At 35.3% G+C, this 26,392-nt stretch overlaps 1 protein-coding gene across 4 annotated transcripts in view; it reads right to left on the bottom strand.

Annotated features, from left to right (window-relative positions):
- The window catches only part of TTLL7 (tubulin tyrosine ligase like 7), an 86,334-nt gene that overhangs the window by 17,685 nt on the left and 42,257 nt on the right, over positions 1-26,392 (bottom strand). For all 4 annotated transcript variants that reach the window (XR_006734132.1, XM_045547665.1, XM_045547668.1 and 1 more), the window contains 7 exons: positions 26,296-26,369; positions 25,072-25,207; positions 22,357-22,443; positions 18,684-18,882; positions 14,527-14,732; positions 13,373-13,507; positions 11,125-11,205 (listed from right to left, as the gene is read on the bottom strand). Coding sequence is in view for 3 of the 4 variants with exons in the window: in XM_045547665.1 (XP_045403621.1) it covers positions 11,125-11,205; positions 13,373-13,507; positions 14,527-14,732; positions 18,684-18,882; positions 22,357-22,443; positions 25,072-25,207; positions 26,296-26,369 (918 nt within the window). In the remaining variant the exon portion in view is untranslated. The remainder of the gene's footprint in view (positions 1-11,124; positions 11,206-13,372; positions 13,508-14,526; positions 14,733-18,683; positions 18,883-22,356; positions 22,444-25,071; positions 25,208-26,295; positions 26,370-26,392) is intronic.

Genomic DNA, 26,392 nt, shown 5'->3' with positions numbered 1-26,392 from the left:
GTAATCTCCCAAAAAATACTTTGTCTAATTCACATGTATTTGATACTCATGCATTGCAGGTATTTCACAAAAGTGTAAAAAAGTAAATACCAACAAATACAGTTATTCTTAGTTCACCAAAGTGGATTTTTCACTTTTTGTTTCATTTGTCTAATTATGGGAACTGCCAATAAAAATACGAGTGAAAGATGAAAACGGAAAAAGACTAGATTTTCAAACGTAAAGGCTGAGTGGAAACATGATTTCTCTCAACAGGCAAAAACATATGAAGAATTGGAAGCAGATGAAAGAATAATCTGTTTCTCTTTAACAGAGCAATATTTAAAGAAATGATACTGGTTCTCTCTGATCAAAGGCAAATTTAGAATAAACATCTGTTTAGAAATAAATTTAGTAAAAACATTGTCAAAATAACATCTTCTTTATAGAAGAATACCAGCTACAGTTTCTTGCAATGAACTGTGTGAGCAGCATCATCCCTTCCCTTCCTGTGCCAGCTCCTTGCACTGTGAAGTGGGAGCCGCAGGTCAGGGCGTGACAGGTGAAGGGGAGGGAGCGCGGAGGGATAATGCAATCTGCAATAAAGTAGTCTGTGAAACACATTGTCCTGGAAAGGCTCATTATTACAGATAATGAATGCTTAATTATAAAGAGGAATTTTAAAAAACTTTAATATGAATTATTTACAATAATACTGATATAATATGCATATCGGGCATTAATTCATGCCTTTTTATTTTTTATAATTTTCATTTATTAGTTTAACTCTTTATATTTTTTATTGTATAAAGCAGTACTCATGGCTCATGTGATAATAAGAATCAACACTAGGTAAACGATAAATTTAAAACATTTTTCTTTTCTCAATTTTCCTATTTTCTGCCCATGTGTTAGTGAATAATAACAGGCTAAAAGTCCTAATGAAGGAAGAAAAGAATAAAAAAGTAGCCAAGATAACCCAAAAACTAGTCTCAGGGATAAATATGAGTTATATAAAGTAACTGAAATTTAAAAGTGTTATCAATACCGAGAATTTTGACATTACCTTGCATTAATCAGTTTTCACATTATATTATGAAATAATTGTTTAAAATGATCAAATGAAAAAGCATTTGAGATTATAGGGTATTCATACATTTCTTTTTAAATACACTTCAAGGGCAACTAATATGTGTTGGCTGCCTGCTCTGTGCCAAGCACTGTGCTGGATATGTTACTTAAAGGAGACTCTCTTGGTCACTACTCTGCATATATTTTCTTCTTAATTTAGAGGGAATTTTAAAAGCATTATAGTCTAATATCCTAGCTCACACATGAGTAAAAGCAGCAATTTCAGAATGGGGTCAGAGAGTTCAGGATGGGAACTGTTCCTGCTCCACTCCCTAAAGTTTCCTCCAATACACAGATGGAAAAATCTTCAGGCATCTTGGCACCCACCAAGCACCCCCCGCCTAAGAAGTGAATTCCCAGATTGGTGAGACAATCTGGGCAATCTGGGTGCTTCCCCTTCCTTTGCAGAGCCATCCACTGGGAACATGCACACCCCCTTGCTTCTCTTTGCCTTCAGTTTTCCGGAGCCTCCCCAAGAAGGCAAGCTCTGGGCTCGGGGAGAGGGATGGGTTAGGGAGAACCACCCATATAATTTGGAGGCATGAAGAGACATAAACCAAGGGAACAGGAACTCAAATCCTTCATCTCTCCTCTGCATCTTCACATAAGCTCTTTCCCTGTCTGGAACAGTCTTCTCCTATCTCTTCTCCTGGGGAACTTCTATGTCTCACCTCAAACATCACCTCTTAGGGAGAACTTAGCTGCCACTAAACTATTGTATAATACCTTAGTGCCCAGTTCTTCCTCTTTACAACCATCTCATTTTATTTTAATTTCCAGTTTAATCAATGGAGACTATTATCTACATAAAAGAATGAATTATGCCCATCTTGGTAATAAAGTTACCATGTCTCCAAGGCTTAAGACAATGTATAGCACTTAGTAGGTGCTTGTCTCAATGAGTTATTCCTTGAAGAGAGAGAGAGAGAGAGAGAGAGAGACCCAGCAAATAAGGCCAATGTAAGCATGCTTTCTTTAAAAAATAATAATAATAGAAAAGCTTTCTCACCTGATTTTTCTCTTCTTCTATTGCACTCCCCTCTGTGATGAGCACTTTTGTAACTCAGACAATTAAACTCAACCAATTAAACACTACAGTTTGAACCTACTGCAGGGTAGAATTAGTATGTGATTACGTAAATAATCTCCAAACTACTGTTTTGCAAAGATTTAGATTAAATATTTGCTAGAAATAACACAAAACATGTAATTCACTTTTCTGACTGACCAACATATCAAGCAATGCAAATATAATAGAGCAAAGAAAAATAAGGAAAATCTTAAGAAAAAGAAAGGAAGGAAAGGAAGGAAGGAAGGAAGAGAGAAAGAAAGAGAAACCTCTGCAGACAAGGTAAAAATCAGAGCTAACACTTAAAGAGAATTTACTATGTGCCAAGCACCGTTCTAAGTACTTTTACATATATTAACTCATTTAATCCTTAAAACAAAAACATGAGGTAGATACTATTGGTCTACTGTCCCTTTCCAAAAATCTGAGGCTAGATTCCATAATCACAAACATTAATACTTATGCAGAAAAAAATGTAAATATTCAAACCAAGAGATACACAAACACAATACATATCTTCTTGTCAGGTCACTGTCACTAAATGAGTTAAGGTGGGTTAGTTTTGCTGCCTAGTGGTTACAAAAATTTGGGGGGTTGTGAAAACATTTTAGATCTCCATTTTATGGATGATAAAACTCAGGCACAAAGCAGATAAGTAACTTGCCCAAGATTACACAGATGGTGAAGGGATAACTGTGCATTCAGACCTATGCTCTTAACCACTACCCAACACTGCCTCACAATTTTGTCTTTCCAGATGCCAAGAGCAAAATCCTAGAAGAGAACCCAATTGTCTCTTCTTGGATTCAGATTCACCTCCAGTCAAATGATATTTGGGAAGCAGGGTGGGATCACTGTGTACAAACAAGGCTGCCTACGCATCCCCTCCATCACAGCCATGGAGCATGGACTAGTTTGCTTCAAAGGCTGTACAGATGGGAAGACAATGACTACACTTTTAGCAACACACCCACTGAATAATATTAAGAAAGCAGAGAGCAGGCAGGCAAGAAATCAGACTGGGATAAGGTAAATTCATACCAGTTCTATTTGTGATGTTTTTTTGGACTTCTGGTGCTTTGGGGTTAGAAGAATTTGAGTGGAAGATGATTAATTTGGGAAACACAAAAATAAATGGTCAGCAAGATACCCTTGTGTTTATGTGTGGGCTCAAGTGAGGCTAACTTATAGAATATAGGTATCTATTTCCTTACATTATGACTTTTCAAAGCATCCCAATCCAACATTTAAGCTCTCCAAGGGAAAAAATAAATGGGAGATCAGTCAATGACAACATTAATAAAATGAAAAGATTTGTCTTTTCCATACGAAATACAGCACATTTGAAGGCATAAAGCACACAGACAAATTCATATTTTGCAAGAACATACAGATGTTGAATGACAAACTGCTCCATATGGCTGAACAGTTGGTCCTAAATTAAAATAATGGCACGAGGTGAAGGCGGTTTAGAAATAACATTAAAATCACTACATGCTGTATTAATGATGCATGCAGCAGCCATGGTTATAGGGTAAAGGCATCTTTGCTGATGCAAAACGAACAGCTCTAAACAGCATCTATGTCAGCCCAAATGAAAAAGAGATGGAAAACAATATCATCAAAATGCATGCAGAAGCAACTACAGCAGGTATTAGAAAGAAACTGCTATTTAGAAAAGTGATACTTGATAAACAAGGATCTCTTAGAACCCTAAAATAAATGCAAATATAGTACAACCTTAATATCATTACTTATTTCTCTTCATCCTCCAATCTTGGTTTATGCCTCAATATCACATCAGAGAATGAGGTTTTCAGCAAATTTGGCATTCTTCACAGCCCACCAACACTGCACTATTTTCATACTTCATGTATATTCCTCACAAGCTATATAAAGCAACTGCATTCTTGGCAGAAAGGTAAATTATGCAAATGTGTAGTTACCACAACACGACATTAAATAAGATTAACTATTTCCATTTTCACCTGGTGAGGATTCTTTTCAGTATTTAATTCCCATACCCTTGATCTTTAAATTTTACACCCATTAAGGAAACTCTGAAGTAAGGCAAATAATTTTATTTCCAAGAATACAAAAAAAGAAAGCATGTGGAAGACTGTGGGTGTATGACATTCTAATCTCAGAGTTTTACAGCAGTCTAATGACCAATCAGCAAATGCCTCAATCACAGAACAGGAAGAGGGAGACACATATTTCAACAAAGGTCTCTAAATGGAATTAAGTCATTTAACGAAGTGTCTTGTGCATCCACACCTAGAATAGTGCCTGGGACATGGTAGTCCCTCAATAAATATCAGTTGAATGCATGATTTAGTGAGCAAATAAATAAATGAATGAGTAAACAACTCTCAAAATCCCCAATAGTGCCTAGTACAATATTTGTCTCAAATTGGCAATCAATAAATATTTGTCAAATTAAATTGTATCACACACAGCCTTTGTGGTAGCCATGGAGACATGCCACTTAAATCAATGACTCCAAGAGTGCAGTTAGCTGATGGCATCCCCATTCGGGATCCACTGCAATATTCAAGCCATGCTTATACTCTTCACCGACTGCTCCCGGCCAACCATTGAGCAACCAAGGATTGAGCATGGTTGGGATACTAGCAAAGGGCTATTTCTGCCCAGTGTGATCCCTCCAACAGGCAATCTTTGTTCTGGGCTCCCCATCAGTTTGACCAAGACTTTCTCAGAAATTCACTGAAGTCCGAGGGTCTTCCTACCCAATCCTCCTCCCTCCCATTCACAGGTATCAGACCTACAATGAAGTCTGAAGACTCTTCCTGCCTACTCCAGCTCTCTCTCCCCTTATCTTTCTTGGGTGTTTTCCCTTATAAATCCATTTCACTTCTAATTCCATCTTAGTGTCTTTGCAGAGGACTGAACTGGTAAAGCCTTCCAATGATCATCCCAGCTGAAAGAAGAATGATCTGATTAATCTACATCTAATTTAAATTATTTAAATCCTTCACTTTCTAAACAGAGAAATTTTATAATATTTAATTCTGCATTCCACAGCTGACCTACATTTTCAGATTTCTTTCTGTTTTCTTAGAAGTAGTTTCTAGCTTTTCAAGGCAGTGGCACAAGATTCCAACTGATAGTCAAACAAATAGTCAATATGTTATAAGCAGTTTTTTACACCTCATTTCTACATATTCTACACAAAAGAATTCTACGTATGAATAATTCTTAGTAAATAAAATACATCAGAGAAACAATCTGACATGGGGATCCTTAGCAGAAAAGAAAAAAATCAGCCTGCATTTTACCCCTTCTAAAGCGAGAATATGTTCCCATTTAGTGTCCTACTTCCTCACAAGAACCCTCCAATACTCAATGTCATAAATCTCAGGGAAGTTCTGAAAAGTCACCTGTCTAAAGTAAGGGGCAGAGGCAGTATTGAACTGAAGTCCAGACTATGCAAGTCAGTACCTCTTTCCAGTACCTGATATTGCCTCTCTAATTTCCCACATAAACCTTTTTTTTCCAATGTACTTTGACTCATTAGTATACTTATATTAGCTCTCAGTCAGTCACTGATCACTTCACCTCTAATTTCATCTGAAATAAACTTGAGGTAGAGAAAAAAATATATATATTAATCAATTTATATCAAATCAATTATATATTACATATAAATAAATCAGCTAAACACATTTAAATTTGTCCCAATGATTGTTTCTACAATATCTCTATACTTTTCTCTTTTCCTGTCTGGGGTGCATTTTAAGTATTTCAACAGTTAATTCTAATGGTATTTATTAAGCATATAAAATATCAATAAAAATTATAATAAAAAATCTTTGTTTATATTAGAGCTCGGTATCTCCATTGAAGGCTGGCTTGATGATTTGCATTCATGATGTGTATGTTTGTTAAGCTTCTTTTTGAGAATATGGGGGAAAGGACTTACAGATTTTGGCAGGGTTAATTTTATAAAAATGAAAAGTTTTACAAAAATTTGTTTTAGAGTGTCTTCTGTTAAAATAATTACTCATGGGTAAGAGTTCTTAAGTTCCCCCTACAGTAGAGGAAGAATGTCATCACAGAATGAATGCTGCTGAAAGCTGTCCTCTGCTTCTTTTCCCAGAAATGCCTCACCTTTCACTACATATCTGAGAAATTTGAGTCTGCTTTGGGAAAAGCCTCTTAAAGAACAAAACTGTTGAGTAAAGAGAAGGAGCCACAATAATCATGATGAATGATAGCAAGAAAAATTGCTACAAATAAGTTGCACATGTTTAAATCCTGGGCTTCCACTTCTGTTCACAGCTTGGGACTAGCATTCCTCAGCTACTTTCAGGGATCCATGGAAGTGGGCATCTTTGCAAGGTAAATTTGCTCTAGTTAAGATCAGCCCTTTTTGTACTTTGAGAGCCAAATTTCAATATGTGAATTCTTCTGCCAAAAATAGAGCTGTCTATTAAATTACCTGTGTAGAAGAATGACTGTAACTGCTTGGGTAGTGCAAACTGTGGGATTTAACAAGCTTTTATTGAAGATGGGACACATCATTACTTGCTACAAGCATAATGGGAATGTATACCTTTGATTTATGCCAAAAGGAAGAAGCAACAAAGGGGCTCAAAGAAAAGGTAACAGAGTATAGAAGTTGTAATAAAGATCCTGCCTCACATGTTAGTTCTCCCACTCGCTCACCATAACTGTATGTTAAAGGTGGTTGCACATCTGAGAACTGGAAGAAAAGATTACACAAAGATAACTCCAAATATTCTTAGAGTAAATCAGTATGGGAGAAGATATATAGGCATACAAGCTTGCTAGTAAATTTATAAACAAGCATTTATTTTCACTTTAAATTTAGAAACTCAACTGAGCATAGCAACCCTAAAACATATAAAATTATTTCCTCCAATTCACAAATATTATTAGTATTCACGCACATCATTCAATCATCCCATATAATGTTTACTAGGCCTTCTCATATCACATGTGAAAAACAGAATGGCACTGTCTTAATTTGTTGTTGTTATTCAAATAAACACATGTCACTAGTAAAGACAGGCGGGTACAGAAAGAAGATAGCTTGCTGTTGAATCTAGAATTAAAATAAAAGAATCTAGAATTGAATCAATGTAAGAAATGTTTATAAAATTTCTATGGGACAATGCTCATAGATAGCCTGTGTGACTAATGGAGAATAAAAATGAAAACCATCCAAATCTGAAAGGCTTCCTCTGTGCCTTTCAGAGGAACTTGTCATTATGAACCCAGATGTCTCGGAGTATGTGGAAAGGGACCCCAGAGAGCCAATAGACTCATGACCTCCCAGAGACCTTGCACTTGGTGACTGTTTATTGCTTATGTCCTTTGCTCATAATTAGTGAAGTCTGGTTAACTTTACTAATGTATGTTTGCTTCATATGTCAAGAGTCATAGTCTTGTTTTATCTCAGGTTAAGATCTATGATTGCAGAATAGTATTCAATTGAATGCAACTGAATTGTATGGCTGTGCTAAAATTTATTTAACCATAGATCTATTGATAGACAATTAGGCTGCTTCAAATGTTTTGCTTTTATAAATACTACTGCAATGAATGCTCATGTACATAAATCTTAATACAGTCAGGCTACTATTCTGTAGTATAAGATGCTAGAAGTGGTTTCGCTGAGTCGTAAGGTTACAAACATTTGTAATTTTAACAGATACTGCAAATTACCTTTCTAAAGAGTTGTACCAATATATTCTCTCTCTAATGATATAGTAAAGGCCTTTTTATACATATTATTTCCATCACTGGAGATTATCTGTCATTAATTTTTACCAATATGATGGTTTTCACTTGCTTTTTCTTCATCATTGGTGAGCTCAAGGATATATTTACATTTTAATTGGCTATTTGAAGATCCATAAATTGTCTTTTCACGGCCTTTTTATATGCTTTGCTACTTTATTAATATTTATAGGGTAGTTTGTCTTTTCTGATTGATTTGTAGTAGGTATTGGTTTACTAGTGTTACTTTCTGTTTTATATGCTACAAATACAAATAAAAATTCCTCGACCACCCCATCCCCTACCCCATTCTCCTCACTACTTCTGCCTTTTAACTTGGTTTAAAATATCTTTTGGCATTCATAAGATTGATATAATCAAATCTGTCAATCTTTTCCTTTAGGCCTTCTAGGTTTTAGGTATTTCTTAAGAAGTTATTTCTCTGTTTTAAGATTATCATGGACACATTTTTCTACATTTTCTTTTAACTCATTAATATTTTCTTTTTAATATAGATTATATAAAACTGTAATCTATATGGAATTCAGTTTTGTATATGATGACAGATAAAGTTCCAACTTAATTTTCTTACAAATAGTCAGTTGTCTCAGTATCATTTAGTGGAAAAATCATCTTTGCTCCAATGATTTGAAATGCCACACCTATCCTGTATAAATATCTTATAAATACTTTAATCTGTTTCTGGACTCTATTTGTTTTAATTAGCAATTTGCTTACACTCAAAAATTACATGGACTTGAGGAAATTCAGGGTTCCAATTCTAATAAAAGGTCCTTATCTTCATGAATCAAAGCCAGAGTCATTGACTTTGCAAACACAAATCCAGGGCATACATGTTTTTCAATCTACCTCTGTTACCAGCTTTGCTACACTCTCCTCAACAGCAGCACTGTGTGTGACACATGGCAGGACACTAAGTAGATATTTGTTGAATGAGTTTATGTGCCATAGTGAGTTCATGCAGACAAAAGTATATAATTTTAAAAGTCCTTATCTGATCAGTGTCAAGTTTCGGCTTATTAACAATTAATCCTAGAAGGGGTAAATGATAGTTTGTATTACCGAAAGAATACAGCAACTTCACTAAAGCTACTAAAATAGCATAGATCCAAAAAAATAACGTTACAGTGCATTTAATGAGCCCCTCAGGGTACTGGTCACTCCCTTTTCCCACTCTCCAAGACAGCTACCACACGCCTTTTACTCTCTCCCCAAAGCTCCAGAAGCCCTCCCCGCCAGAAGAAAGCCTTTGCATCTTCCCACCACACTACCATGCACCCTGCCTTCCCTCCTATTAGAATAAATGGTCTCAGTAAGGAAAACCCCCCCCATGGGTTCTTCTTACGTAAGAACTTTTTATCACCTCTCCTTCCTGGGCCATTCCTCTCTCCTAGATCATTCCCATCAGCACGCAAACTGTAAATACCTTTGTCTTTAAGAAAACCTTCTCATCAACCCACATCCCTCTCCAGTTACCACCGCATTTCCTTTTCCCCTCTATAGCAGAATTTCTTGAAAAAGTGCCTGTACTAGCTGTGGTGTTTTCCTCTCCACTTTTCATCTCTTGAACATATTCCAATCAAGTTTTACCACCACCACTCTTCTGAATTTGTTATCACTGAGGTCATCGCAAACCTCCATGTTGCCAAAAACAGTCGGTTCTCAGTGCTCAGCTTACAACCCCTGTCAGCAACATCTGACACAGCTGATTACTCTGTTCCTAAAATAATTTCCTTACTTGGCTTCCAGGACACCCAGTTCTCATGGTTTTCTGACAACTCACTGGCTGCTCCTTCTCAGTCCCCTTTGATGAATCCTCTCCCTCTCTCTGAGTTTTGTATGTAGGAGTGGCCCAGGGCTCAGTTCTTGAAACTCTAGGTAATCTCATCTAGTCCCAAGGCTTTAAATATCTCAGAGATGCCTCAATTTTTTATCACCATACACAACCTCAGCTCAGAACTCAAAACTCGTATGTACAACCATACACTGAACATCTTCATTTGGATGTCCAATCAATGTGTCAACACTAGCATGTCCAAAGTCCAAATAAATGAAAACAACAGCAACAACAAAACCCTGCTCTTGCTCTTTCTCCAGCATCTGCCCATTCAGTTAACACCCTGCCTCACTTACCCTGAAAACCTTCTAGCTGGTCTCTACTCCTATTTCCCACATTCCTTCTCCCCCGGTTCTGTTCTCCACCAGTAGTTCTCATGATCCTTTTAAGTTATAAACCAGACGTGTAACTCTTCTACTCAAATTCTTTTAATATTTTCTCATCAATTGGAATAAAACTCAATATTTTTCCATCTCAGAAGTTGTGATATGAGCCTTGCCTATCTGTTCAACCTCATCTCTTACCACTACACCACATCACTCATACTTTTCCAGAAAACACAAACTATAAATAACTGAATAAAATGGTGCCTTAGTATGCCTCAGATGTATATCAAGCTAATTCCAACCTCAGAATCTTTGTATTTGCTCTTCCCTCTGCCTGATTCTCATTTCATTTAAGTTGTTATTCAAATGTTACCTCCTATTTTTTTTATTCTGCTTTATTTTTCTTCATAGTACTTTATACAGTCATCACTCAGTACCTGCGAGGATTGGTTTGGGGACCCCCCACAGATACCAAAATTCAAGTCCCTAATATAAAATGGTGTAGTGTTTGTATATAACTTATGCACATCCTGCCATATACTTTAATTCATCTTTAGATTAATTATAATGCTTAATACAGTGTAAATCCTATGTAAATAGTTGTTACATTGTAATGTTTAGGAAATAATGACAAGAAAAAGAAGCCTGTACATCATTTTTTATCCCCCAAATATATTCAATACCTGGTTGGATGAATCCATGGATGCATAACCCACAGATACAGAGAGCTATCTGTACCACCTCACATTCCACATTTGTTATCAAACATCTTAACTAGAATGTAAACTCTGTGAAAGCATGGATTTTTTTAAGTTCACTTTTTTTATCTTCAGAACCTAGAACAGTGCCTGACACACAGGAGGCACTTTATAAATAGTTGTTGAAGAGCTAGGTAAACAAAGGAGCATGTAAAAGGTTTGAGTATGAATTTGGCTTAATGATCCTAGCTTAATACATAATCTGTTAGAGCAAAACTCTTTTTGAGCATTACTCACTTTTCGTTGTTTTACAGAGTCCAATTTTATGAGCCAATATGAAGCCACTTTTGTTTTATGATGCTTCCAGTTATCGATGATCTATTTTGGGGAAAAATATTAAGAAATTTAATCTAGGATGTTCATCAAAAGTAATAAATATTTATTTTTTTATATTAATAAAAAACAGCTTAATTAATTTGTGTAATGATAGCACTGAATTATTACTTGCAATAAAGAATGCTGACTTTTGGCCAGGCGCGGTGGCTCACGCCTGTAATCCTAGCACTCTGGGAGGCCGAGGCGGGTGGATCGCTCGAGGTCAGGAGTTCGAGACCAGCCTGAGCAAGAGTGAGACCCCATCTCTACTAAAAAATAGAAAGAAATTATCTGGCCAACTAAAAATATACATAGAAAAAATTAGCCGGGCATGGTGGCGCATGCCTGTAGTCCCAGTTACTGGGGAGGCTGAGGCAGTAGGATCGCTTAAGCCCAGGAGTTTGAGGTTGCTGTGAGCTAGGCTGACACCACGGCACTCACTCTAGCCCGGGCAACAGAACCAGACTCTGTCTCAAAAAAAAAAAAAAAAAAAAAAAAAAGAATGCTGACTTTTATAAAAAAAAAAGTGCAAAGATTTCTAACATAAGGTAAAGAAGCCATCTGAATCCAAAGCTTTCTTTTCTTTTTGGGCCAACATACTCTCTAATGAATGAAAGTCAAATGTTTTCAGGCACATAAGGTTTGGGAAGAAATCCAAGACAGACTTTCCATTTTTATTTCAAGAGTTATATTTATCATATCACTCATAATAATAAAATATTGAATAATACATTAGAAGGCAGCCTATATATAATTAGGATTCTACTATACATTTGTTTTGTTTTTTGTGCAAATCCGCAAAATTTCTAAATGTATATTCTAGTAATATATACTGTAGCAAGCAGATTAAAATATTGCATATAGTGAACATATAGTAATATAATATCTGATATAATTATTAATTATATAAGTCTATATATGTTCTTTACAGAACAATCACATTAGCCATGAATATCAGTTCTACTGTCTGACTGCCTAATATTCTTCTACCTGATTCAAAAATGTAGAATATAAGTAATATTTCTAAGCAATATATAAAATAAAGTAGTACAAAGTCATTGGCTTTACTTAGAAAAGAACTTTATCAGATAATATATGAAAATAAAAACATATGTATACCTTACAACCAATGTTATTTTTATTCCCTTTCTTTTAATGTAACACAAGTAGCAACTCCTTGCAAACCAGATATCATTTTCACTTTTTATATATAACAACAAAATGTATGTTTGCGGGCTTTGTTTATGATTATATCATTATCACACAATATAAATTGCCATTATGAAGGTTTTAAACCAAGAATGCCTCATTTATTTTTGTTTCTATACACTTGCATCAGACAGGTCTAAAGCAATGCTAAAAAGCAAAAAAGACCAACTGTGTGGCTGTGGTTTTATCCTACAGTTGGCCACTAGATGGTGCCTTCTCCTCTGCAAAAAAAAAAAAAAAAAAAATGTAGGGAGCCCAGAAAACAAAGCTCTATTACTGAGGAATAATCTAAGAATGACCATTTGAAAAGGATGTTTCAGTGAAGAAATGGAACCTTGTGTGAAGAAATGCTCTTTCACCAAAAAATATTTGAATCTTATTTCTGAATTATGAGAACTTCATTGATTTTCATATGAATTTTAGGACCCTCTGCCATTTTAGAATGTTCCACTGGGTGGTGCACATGTATGTGTAGCAAGAAAAACACACACAGCTTAAGTCATTTCAAAATTTAACCCCAAACTATATGACATTAAAGGTGCCACATTCAAATATTATTGACATTTTATGCCAGGGCCCCAATTTTTCATCATATCCCATTCCATATTTGATCTTTCTAAATCTTTACAGAAGCAAGCTTAACCTGGTATTTCTTTCATCATTAAGAACAATAATTATTTGACACTAATTATTCTTGTTTGATGAAGCAGTCTTATCATTAAAATAGGACTAAATACTAAAATATATTTTGCATTACTGATTATAAATGTGATCTCATTGTTCTTGAATCATAATAGTTAAAATAAACTCCTGTATTTTCTAAAGCCTGTGGATGTTGAAAAGAATATTAGTTAAGTTTGGTATGTCATCGAGTATGTCATCAGGAAATAAAAATTTTAATATTTTAAGAAGAATAAAAAGGTATGATCTCCTTGGTATTTTATATACATCAAATACGCACATCTTCTATCAGAAGTTCTGATTCTGCATCTGACTTTCCTGGAAACCGGATCTTCATGTCCTTGAGAACAAATAAGGTCTGACTTGTTAGATCATCTTCTTGTTCTTTTGTTTTCAGTTTCCGCAAAGAATCACTCTTAAATTTGAAAGAATACAGATATTTGGAGGGGGTCTTATTTCATTGTGCCAGTATAATCTGAAAGACATTTCTAGGTAAAAATGATGCACTTTTAATTGAAAAAAATAACAATGAAAAAGGAAAAAAGTTTTTTTTTACATTTGTAAATTTTTAAGATTAAATGGATATGATTTCCAAGAGTATCTTTCCCACTTCTACACACTTACATTTTTTTGGCTCAAAATGCCAAAATAAAAATATGAGTATTCAAAAAGGACTCCCTGGTCAGTTTAATTTATTACATATACCTCAGGTAAAAAATCTTGATTAAAAAAAAAAAATCAATCATTGTTACCAAGTGAAATTCATTCCCTTATATTTCCTGACTCTTCCCTTTGGAAACACCATCCACATTAAATAAACAAATTAAATAAATCCCTAGTCTAGGTGAAGGTACTTGTCTAGTTGAGCATCTAAAGGTAAGCCTATTTGCAAATACTAATAAAGTCACTACTTTCTCAATACTGAATCTCTGGGATTCACATGCTGAGGAGGGAATACTCTATGTTAATTTAATATATAGAAAACATTATAAATAGCATTGTATTTAAGTGCTCTAAGGAAAACTTATCTATCATTTTTTAACCTACTAATCAACTATACCATTAAGTAAAATTTTCCATAAAACAAATTTCCTCAAATTTACAGATAGACTGCATAATACACTGCAAAACCACACATTTACTCAGGTGATTTTCAACAATATTATACTACTACATTAGCAAATGGAAAAATAAAATAATGCTATTCTTAGTGTCCATCTTCAAGTTTAGTGATATAGTGGAGTCTGCCTTTTAAGACTCCATACTAAATTTTAGGCTAAGATAGATGAATAATGCAAATTCCAGGAGGATATGAGTTGGATTGTAGAAAGGGTCTGAGGTTCAAATCTGTCCTCCTCTCATCTGATCCCCTTTGTCACCTAGATTCTGAGTAGGGCTTCCTGCAATCTTGAAAGAGCAAAATAGTTGACTTACCACCTGTGAGCTGATAGAGCTGACATTGTTACTGTGAGGCAGATGCTTTGTGTAGGAGGAAGCACGGTTTAAGGAATGTGACCGAGACGCTGAAGTTGGCCGTGGTACAGATATCATTTGTTGAGCAGAAAAAGGGCGGATGTCCCCACTGGAAGGTGACTGAGCAGAGATGGACCGTGGGCAGCTGACTGAGCGACGTATGGAGCCTATCGATGATGGAGAAGAGGGGTAATATAGCAACAGTGTTAGTACAAGGGTCCCACTGTATTAGTACTATATAAACTACCCCCATAATACCATGAATAAATTAAATAAATACCAAAAAAAAAAAATAAATAAAGTCTAGACCAGGTGGTAGCAGAGTGAAATAAATGTCAAAGCATAGGCACCATCATGAGAATATGAGTTTGGAGTAAATTTTTCAATTTAAACAGTGAACTTGGTGCAGAACCCCTGTGACATATAGATAATGGCTCTTTTGGGAATAATACTATAAATAGTATTTTAATGTTATATTCTCAAAATATGACATAAAAGAACCAGAAGAAAGGAAAATTAACATTTATGGAGCACCTTCTCGAAGCCAGGCATTGTGCTAGGTGCTATACTTTTATCTTAATCCTCCTAGAAACCCTCTGAAGTAGGGATCTCTGTTGCCCAGAGACTCAGAGAAAGAACTTTCTCAAGGTCACACAGCAAGAAAGTGGCCAAGCTCAGGTTTCAGTTCTGACCTATCTAATTCCAATGCCCTCCATCTTTCTATAATACCATGATGTCACCCACTATCCTTGGGATTAGACCAGTCACTTATCAGAATCTGTGTATAGATTGGAGATTGTGTATTTTACATCAAGATTTATAGCGAGGGCTGGAAAGGAGTCTAGAGAGTGACCAGGCCAAACAGATAAGTTATAGAGTTTCAGGTCCATGAGAAAAAAATAATGAAACAGAAGAAAATGTAGAGATGATCCTAATGGAGTTTAAATATATAATTGGTCATTCTAAGAGTAGTACTAAATAGATAGTTTTCTTATTCTAAGAGAAAAGAATTTTAAATTAGATTAAGTTTCAATAGTAAAAGATTTAAGTGAAGAAAAAAATGTATGGATCTATAGGGTTGTTAACAGAATAAATATCTAGGGAAAACTATTTAATAGAAAATATCTTCCCCAATGCATACTGAGAACATTTAAGAAAGAGAACCAACTATTCCAGATAAATTTTGATGCCTGACACAGGGAAATAGATTACCTAATAATACCACCAACATTTTAATTTTTTAAAACTCATATGTTCTATATATCCTCTGTTCTATATTCTCTCTCCCCTCAGGGAATATATCAATCTTCATTAATTAAATAACTTAATAAAACTCACATGAAGTCAGGTTGAATACCCAAATATTTCTCTTCATTAGCTGTTGAAAAAAATTTAAACCTTTACAAAGGCATAGATATAAACCTTATACTTAGGGATGTATTTCTAAAAAGTAGCCTAATACTCCTCTCATTTAGATTCTGGAGGGTACAAAATAGGATACTCATAAAAGCTATAAAGGATGTTTAAAAAAACATTTCTCTCTGTTCTGTTAACTTCCTTCTGAATCTGAAAATCGCAACATTTTTTGTAAGGACACTGCTTCTAGAGAGAGCTATGTGAGGAACATTACCACTGGTCAATCTTTTTTCTTTTTTACAAAGAACTGCAAATATTTAATATGTACAATGGTCAAACTTATATTAAGAAAATACCAAAAGCATTTGCAACTAACTATCTTCTAGTCCTGCTCCCTTTGAGGGCTTAAAAAGGTAATAGTTTGGTTCTGTATAACCTAATCATAGGGCAAAAGGAAAACATCCTTTCTCTTGAATCAACACAGATGCCCATTTTTCACCTACAAACATTGGAAATTCAGACAGAATAACTAAGTAGCTAGACATGCCAATGATGTTTGGGTAGAGTAACAAAAATATTTGTAACTTACATCCCCCAATTAGGTGAGAAAAATATTTATATAGTTTTTATATGACTACCTTGTATCAAATCAAAATATATCCCTTTAATGCTATAACAAGTTTTAATTTTTCAAGTTAACTATCTACAAGAGAAAGTGTTATACGTAATCAGGATTTTGTCCTTAGTCATCAGCATCACTCTGCAGACAAAACTCAAAGAGGATTTGTGGCTATGATGTTCCTTAGTGTAAGGTTAAAGAAAGAACATAAAACAAAGTGAAACTCTTGTTATAATTCCTCATGAGTATAAAAGGAAAATATAACTGATAAGGAAAAGGATATGTAATTGAATTAGGCTGGATTTAAAATGAGAATTCATACTCAAAAATATTTTTAAATCTGTATCATATTTTAGTACACTATTGTCTGATCTCAATTTATTTACCCATAGGCCTGAAAACAAAGAACAGTCTCAGAGCTATAAGAACCTTAGCAATTTTTTCTCTATCCTATCCCTATGCCACATCGATTCATGCTGTTAGGGATGTGCATATTAGCTAATAGGAAAGAGATTAAAAAACTAACAAAATTTGGGCAGAAAAATGTCAGCTTCCAAAACTAAAACAGAACCATACTTACACAAAGACACACTGAAAGTATTTAAGGAATCTTGAAGAAAAAAAGGAAGCAATTGAGAAAATAGCTTACAAACTCTGGGACAGGTGCTCAATAAACATCTCTTAATCAGCAGTCCCCAACTTTTTTGGCATCAGGGACCAGTTTCAGGGAAGACAACTTTTCCACGGAAGTTGGGGGAGGAGGCGGAGCTCAAGTGGTGATGCGAGCAGTAGGAAGCAGCTGTAAATACAGATGAAGCTTCACTCTCCTTTGTTTGCCCACTGTTCACCTCCTGCTGTGAGGCTCAGTTCCTAAGTTTCATGGAAGACAATTTTTCCACCAACGGTGGGGAGGTGTTGGGAGAACACTCAGGTGGGGATGTGCAGCCTGGTTCCCAACAGGCCACAGATCGATACTGGGCAATAGCCCAGGGGCTGGGGACCACAGTCTTAAATGAGTAAATAAATAAATGAAGTGGAACATAATACGTTATTTCTTCTCTATATAAACCCTCTAAGACAGGAACAGTAGCAGCATGTATCTTTATGAAATGATTTGGAAATAAAGGAAAGACCATTGCTCTAAAATCTCCATCTATTGGTTCTTCATTCCTCATTCATTTTGCCATACTCATGGGAGGCCAATTTTAAAATATACACCTTATCTGGGAAGTTAACATATTAAACCATTGTTGGAGATCAACAAGGGCTCATGATTGTGTTTATTGCATTATTGAACTGGTCTCTTTAGTGGAACCCTAAGACAGTGGAACATAAGGCAGATAGGGATACGAGAGACAAGAGTTAATTGAAGTCCTGGATTGGAGGCAGCATTAGGACAGGGTTTTCCAAGTGAGTGCATGAAAACAGCAATAGTACATTGGACATCCGGGGATGAAGGAAGAGTAACAAACACAGTATTGGACACTTGAGATTAAAGAAGAAATCAAAGTCAGAAAGTAACAGAGAGAAAGAGAATGTGAGAAGAAATAAAGGTAGAAGGAGAGAAAAGGAAGCAGGAAAGGAAGGAGATGGAGAAGCTGGTTGGTTGGTCTCCTAAATACTTTCCAGGCACCAAACGCCCTGATTTAGGTGTTCACTGTGATGAAGATGGGAGGGAACAAAACTTCAACTATTTCACAGTTATGTGACTCACAGATACATTCAAGTCAAATATTCAGAGAGATAGATACATTTTTTAAAAATAGGTGATAGTATAAAACATAGTGGGTGACAGAGAAGTCGTAGAGAGGAAGGAATGGAATGAGGGAGAATATACTGGCTTAAAATAGAATTAACCAGCATATCAGCCATGAAGCACAATTTATAAAACCCACGCAAAAATCTGACACTTAACAAAAACTATGAAATATAGAAGGATGGATCCTTAACTCAGCCCTTTTGTTTCTACTTGTAGAACTTGAAAGGGATTGAGGGATGTGCCCAGGAAAGAAGTGGGATAGAATCCAGGTCTCCTCACACATGACGACAAGGGTTCATTTGGCCCAAGGACCTTTATTGAGTTCAATAAATTTCAGTTCCATAATTCTTCACATAATACCTAAATTTGTAGAAATTGACTTACTGGGTTGTTGAATTAATTTGTAGTGGTTGGGCTGTTTAAGATTATATGTAACTTCCTTTTCTCTTTTCTTATTTTGATACTCTTCTTTTTCATTTTCATCGGATTCCGAAGAGCTGCTGCCACTATCGTAACTGCTGTCACTGCTGTAGTACTTCTGTCTTTTCGTCATCTCACTGCTCTCTGGCATAGAACACAGAGGCTAAAATAGAGGGAAATGTGTTATCTTTCTTGTTAGAATTCCAAAAAACATAGGCTTACTAACATGATTAGTTACTATTTTTAATTCCCACCTTATGCTTGCTGCTTTTCACGGAACGCTGAGAATCCCCAAAGTGCTACTGCTCCTGTCTGCTTAGCCTACAGTGCTAGTCACTAATCGTTCTCTCTCTGCAAACTATTCTTTCCTAAATGATATACCTCAGTCATCATCAGGAAAATGCTGTTTCTATATGATTGAAATAAAGGGCCACAGTATTAATAAACAAAAAATAACAAAATAAAGGAAAAATATTTGAGATAAAAATATAAAAATCAGAAATGTCCTCAGCTTTTATTTATTCCCTACAGAGAGATTACTCAATGAGACTCAGAGATATAGCTCTGTTGTACCATTAACATTCAGAGTTTATGTGTGTGTATGCATGTACGTGTGTGTGTGTGTGTGTGTGTGTGTGCTGGGGAGGAGAAGGAAGGACAAGAGGGGCAAAGAGAATAAAAAAGCAGCAGCCAGAGAAGTCACTTTATATAAGGCCACATCTTAAAACAGAGCCTATGAGCCCATCCACTCTATCCACTCAGATAATGAATGTACACCACCAAGTTAGGCATTCCTCACATGGCTATATTGGCTGTGGATATTTATAAAAATAAAAACTTTTAGTTAATTATCCACTTTCTAAATTGGTCAGGAACAACTTATGTCTTTTCACACAGCAATCCTAACACACAGGTTCTGGCCATAATGGAGTAACATAGCTTTATATTGCCCATGCTACATTTTTAAAAAATGGTATAATGTGAAAATCAGTATGGCATAGAGGATAGCTGCCATGTAAAAGGGTAAATCTGTAAAGATTCAAAATGCCATGCTATCATGTTCCAATATCTCTGTTAGAATCACTTGTTTCCAGTCTTCCCAATCAATGTGGTTCCAATGACACCAGGTGAAGGAATAGAAGGGAGGTAAGACAGCTTCGCTTCACAAAGAATGTGCATAACCGAGGACAAGACAGTTTTGCACTTAGTCATTTTAAGAGACTATTTATTACACACACCATATGCCTCCTATTCCTGCTGGGAGAGGTTCTTACAGTTGTATACTAGTTGCTTGTTCTCTGTTAAATCAAACAAAATGTTTTGATGTTAGCATACCCTGTAATGAAACCCTTGGATAGCATGGGATTTCACTGAAAGAAGGTATATCCTCTAGTGTAACAGTGAAGGATGAAAGATAAAGAGAGAAATAGCATTTCATGAAGTGCCTGGAATACATAGAAAGCCAAAGAATGATCTTCTTAAATTTATAGCCTTTGCAAAGGATAAAAAATAACCAAAGCAGGAAAGTAGTTTTTAATACACTAAGGTACCAACTTGTTCTCTTTTTGATGGTCTAATATTTACTGAGCACTAACAATGTTCAAAGAGATATGCATAAAAACATTTACCAGTAACACAATCATCAAACATTTTGACAGTCTTAGGGAATATGAATTCTAGAGGAAGGATGTTTCTTCAGAAGCTTAGCATACCCAGAAGACACAGTGGCACAATCAGGCTTGCTAGTAGTGCCTTACTTCACGTAGCAAACAGGTTTAAGGTTTCTTAAGGAGCTTGACTACATAATGAGTTATTTGACCCTATAAAGAATCACAACAGGAAATGGATAGCTGAACCTTGTGTCATATATGCCTTTGGGACGTTTTGACCACTACACTGCTCAAGCAATAATTAATTAGAAGTCACAGCAGTATAAACTCCAAATAGTGCCTTAACTACAAATGAAATTTGATTTAAATTTACAATTTGTACTTACAAGTGGAATTTGTAAACTGGCTTTGAGTTATAAGATACCATATTACTTATTTTTATGTCCAATTTTATTATGAAATAGGCCACATATAAAATATGTATAAACATATAATGTATAAAGAATAATAAAACAAATACCCACATACCTACCATCAAACTTAAGGAACATTGCTAATATTTTATGTATTTATTATTTATGTAGCTAATTTACATTTCTTAAGTTCTCAAATAAGTGCAAAGTTATTACATCTCCTAGTATAAGTACAAGTTTTATTTAACCTTGATTACTCCAATTATTCTTCTACCAGTAAAAGCACTAGAAACCAGTGTTTGGCATGTGATATCATCCCTCTAAAAAGGAAGAGCTACTTTGAAGTTTGGCTCACTTTAAACACTTAGTAAACACAGAGATAAAAGTTATAAAAATGCATCTACTTCAGACTGATTATGTAGTTTCCTAACACTTTGAAATACTGCTTGGCTTTAACAACTACAGGAACTACCCAGGTCATTTCATTTCAATAAATACATTGTTAGTTCCCACTACTTGTTTAGAATAAGGGAGTTGGAAAAAACATACAATGTGAATTCTGGCCTCTGAGAGTTTATAGTTTTGTTTGGATGACAAGCCTTATATAAATGAAACAAAGTGAACTATTCAACAATATACAACTGTTATCAGGGGGTTTGCTTTTGCCATTCTACCAGGAACATTGTGCCCCCAGGGTGTCTCATGTCTGGCTTACTAAATTGCAATAATTAATATACAAAGCTTAGAAACTTCGCAGTGTTTCCCAAAGTGATGCCATGACTCATGAAAATATTCACTTTTACATATATTTTAAAATATATTTGTTCTAAAGGAATTAGCAACTGTGTATTCTACAATGCCTCAATATAAAGCACATATTAATAATTTGGAACAATGTCTGACATACAAGATCTCCACCAGATAGGTATCTCTCACCAAGGCTCATCTCATACCATATTTCACTGTCTAAGAACCTTCCACTTGAGTCATACCAAACTTTTCATCATTTCTACAACACCCTATGCAATTTCACACTTCCATGTCTTTCCTTTAATGTTCCCTCTACCTTGAATGTCTTTGCACCTCTCTTAAGTGTTTAGAGCACTACTCATTTTTCAAGCAGCGCGAGTAAACCAAACACCTGCCCATTCTTGTCTACGTGACAGCTTTCTATTTATTTGTAGGAACTGTACCTATTTTAACTAACACTATCAATGCTGTTAGTGAGGGCTAACCAATAAGCGTCTCTAGAGTCATGATTTGCCTTATCCATAATGCTATATATTTCTTTGATAATTATCTGTCTAGAGGTATGTGGAAAACTTAATACTTAGTTTATAGTAAGAGTACTAGTTCTAGGTCCCTCTTGGCCCTGACTCATGGGGCTTTCACTAACATTAGGGGAAAAACCAAAATATGAAATAAACTAACAAAACAAAACTTCTCCGGAGTGTGAGATAACATCATCTTCCCAACTCTATCTGCACTGGATGCACAGTCCCTACAGTTCCTTGAAAGCAGCACCAATCGTTTGCATAAGAAATATCAAGAGGAAAAAAATAACTGTACTTAGTAGTATTTACTTTGATACTAAGGAAGGTAGAGGTACTGCACCTTTGGTCCTCGAGGTTTGGCAGTTTTTCCCGTCAACTTTTCATCATCAATTTCACATTGTTCCAGAAGATCCAAAATATCTTCCTCCTTCAAAAAATATTTTAATTAAAATTATGATCAGTAATAGACCCTAGAATTTTTCCAAGTTCATTAATCTCCACAAAATAATATACAAAAAGATTCCTGAAACTATTTAGTGAGGATTATTCAGATCAAAGGAGAAATAAAAGGTTATGTCAAACTCTCTTGAAGAAACTTTCACTAAAATCTGGCAATATAAATAACACAGCTGAAATCTATTGTGTATTATCACCATAAACAATTGTATCCTTATACCCCAGTATACCATTAAAATATAAAAGTACAATAATTCAATAAATTAGCCTATCATACACTTTAAAATTTCTCGAGGTTCACTCTGATTTTCCAGACAAGTTCACCAATTACTTTTATACTGATTAGTGCATAATAATATTAAAACTCCAGACAGAAAACTGATGATTGGCCTAATAGTTTTATTTAGAAACAAGCTAATGTTAGTTTTTGCTGAATGGGCACTATTTAATGAAACTCTTTCAAAATTTTAACAATTGTACAAGAGTATTTTTAGAGCTTTATGAAGATTTTTAGTTTATAGTCATTAATGGTGGTACAAATGCACAATGCCATGGTACCTTTCTTGTGCTCTTCTAGAGTCATTTTGAAGTCAAAAGGAAAAGTTATAAAAACATACACCCCAGTGGATATTGAGCATTTCAGAACAATAGGAGTATAATAGCTACCCTCACAGAGCTATAATCAACTGCTTCATTGAGATATTATTAACCTATAAAAATATCACAATTTTATCTATATATTTATGATTTATATTTCAATGTCACTTTAAAACAAGATTTTTGAAGAAACTAGAAATCTTATAGTGCCGTAGAAATTTGTAAAATAAGTTCTTTGTCCCAATCTAAGGAAGTTTAGCTATTAAGATACCAAAAGTCTGCTATTATAAAATTTTAATTAAATAATAATCCTATAATGAATTCCATGGATAGCAGCACAAGATGGTTAAGAAGAAACTCAAGGAGTTCTTGAGATCATAACAGATAATACTTTCATCACAACAGCTAGAAAAAGCCAGATAAGCTAAACAATCATATTTTTCAAAACTTCAGAAAGCCATAGATAAAAAGTAGTACAAAGAAACTGAATTCCAGAGAGGGAAAAGTTCTTCCTAGATGAGCAGAGATGAGTGGCCACTTTCTAGTTTGGGGTCATTTGTCAATTCTGGACATGGGTGGGCAGAGATCAGGTCTATAATAGGCAGAGAGATTCTGCTACGATAAAGAGAGTCTTCTTGAAATGTTCCCTTTTGAAACTCTGGGCTACTATATTAAGAGATCTGGCTACTCTGCTGAGACATCATGTAGGAAGGAAGAGACACCCAGCCAGCTCCCAGATGTTCCAGTTATCTTATCTGACCTGCCAGATATGTGAGTAAAGCCACCTTGGATTTCTAGCCCCAGCTGAGCTTTCTCACAAATGCTACTGTGTGATTCACTCCAGGCAAGACCAGCAGAAGAATCATTCAACTGTGCCCAGCCAAGATTGCAGAATAATGAGCAAATAAATGAAGTGGTTTCTTATGCTGTAATAGAAAATGAATAGACCTTTCATTGAGGTAAACAGATGAGAATGTGTTTGTGTATGTGTGTTTCAGTTACTTCCTCTCATATGCCTGGTCTATGTAGTATCAGGAAAAAATATTGTATGTTAGTTATAATCCAGATAGTGAGAATGTCACAAACCACTAGGTTAATTCAATGGATTTCTTTATTACGTATACATATCTACATAATAACCCATGGTTTTACAATATACTGATATTACAACATAATATCAAAATTCTCTACTCCATAATTTGTCCTGTTACACATCTTATTTACAAAATCACCTGGTTCGTTATGAAATGTTACCAACTGTTAAAACAAAAAGCCTGTGGAAAGTGCATCTTATAAGGTGAGTTGTTTTTAAAGACATGTTGTTTGGCTTTATTCTTTTTTTCTTTATATAAACAGTCATTATCATGTATTGATGGGCACTTGGGTTGTTTCTACATCTTTGCAATTATGTATTATGCTGCTATAAACATTCAAGTGCAGGTGTCTTTTTTATAAAATGTCTTTTTTTTTCCTTCTCGTAAGCACCTAGTAGTGGGATTGCTGGATCAAATGGTAGGTACTGAGGGATCTCCATACTAATTTCCACAGAGGTTGTACTAGTTGCATCCACACCAGCATCTGTTGTTTTGGGGCTTTGAGTGGATCAATAAAATGTGGTAGATGTATACCATGGAGTATTACTCAGCCATTAAAAATATGATAAATTAATATCTTTTATAACAACCTGGATAGAACTAGAGACTATCCTTTTAAGTGAAGTATCATAATAATGGAAGAACAAAAACCATATGGACTCACGACTAAATTGAAACTTATAGATCAACACTCATGTACACATAGGGTAGTAAAATTCAACAGAAATCAAGCAGGTGAGAGGGGGGAGGAGGAGATGGGTAAATTCACACCTAACAGGTACAATGCACACTATGTGGGTGACGAACGCACTTATAACTTAACTCAAACTGTATAAAAGCAATTTATGTAACCAAAACATTTGTACACTTGTAATATTCTCAAATAAAAAAAACACTCATTCTCTTACCTTCATCTTTTTCAAAGGATTATTCAGCTCTCGCTGGAATGAAGCTGCTCTTCCTGAAAGGAAGGTCTGAAAGGCAACAGCCAACAAGTTTTCATACTTTTCAAGTAGTGTTTTATCTTCAGGAGGATAAATTCGTCTACAACAAAATCAGATAAACCGATTTATTTAAAAGAAGCTATCATAGCTCAATAGTTAAGATCAACTACATAGATAATCCTTGACTTCCTACTCTGTGCCAGTCACATTACCAGGTGCTAGAAATAAAGATGAATATAGTTATGAGAAATTCATGAATTTTCATCTGCTACTCACACAAAGTAAAGTTTATCTAGAGAATTATCACTAAACAATGCAGTTCCAGAAGGTAAAGCATAAAGGTTTGGTTGGGGGAAATGGTTGGAGAAGAATAACAATTGGACAAATTGGAGAAATACTATCAGGTAATGAGAGATAAGGCAGAAATTTCTGACTTAGTGTGGTTACTGAATTATACAAGATTATAGGCATTAGTTCTGATGATCTCTTTTGTGGTGACAGAATTTGTCTCTCCAGTAGAGAGAATCAGGTAGAGATAGGGCGGGAGGAATGTGTTCTCATCACTACTATGGATGCTGTTAAGGCCAGGAATGAACATCTGACCACAAGTGCAAGAAACTGCACCCTCCCATGTTCCTTAATCCTGCAAGGGCAGTGTCAAGGCTTGGGAGGATGGGCAATCTTTCTAAGAACTGGAGGAGCTTAGGGGGGTTCCCCTTTGGATCCTGTCAAGGGTGATATTGTAGAGGGGTTCCAGTTCAGCATAGTACACACCCCTCTCTATTGTCTCATACCTAACTCCTGTAAACATTTTCATTATTTGCCTGGTTCCTGAAGCATTTGAGTTTTAAAACAAAGAACAGCAACCACTATGAATTAGCAGGAAGAAGACTAGCAGTCCTGAATCCTGACTTTCTTCAAATACCACATTATAACTAAATATAGTCACAGGACGACAGCTGGTTTAAAAAGCCCTCCTACAGCCACCCCCAAAGGCAGACCAACAGAAGCTCTCTCAATTCTGAACCATCTCCTTGCTGACTACCTTTCCTGAAGAATATTAAGTAAAAAGCACTTTCTCTGAATGAAAGAACAGTGCTTAAAATAAGCCTAAAAGGCTAAAAAACACAGAATGATTGCTTTGACACTTCATTTCTTCAATCTATACAAAAATGGCAGCACAGTTACCTATAATTCCCCATATGTCGATTTTCATGTTCTTCTCGCGAGATCTGCTTTCGTACTTGAGCAAGTCTCTCTTTCTAGAAATAAAGAAATTTTTCAA

Source organism: Lemur catta, chromosome 3 (genome assembly GCF_020740605.2).
Source record: "Lemur catta isolate mLemCat1 chromosome 3, mLemCat1.pri, whole genome shotgun sequence".
In the NCBI taxonomy this organism is placed as follows: Eukaryota; Metazoa; Chordata; class Mammalia; order Primates; family Lemuridae; genus Lemur; species Lemur catta.
Note: the sequence above shows the minus strand (reverse complement) of the source record. Positions and strands in the feature narration are given on the sequence as shown.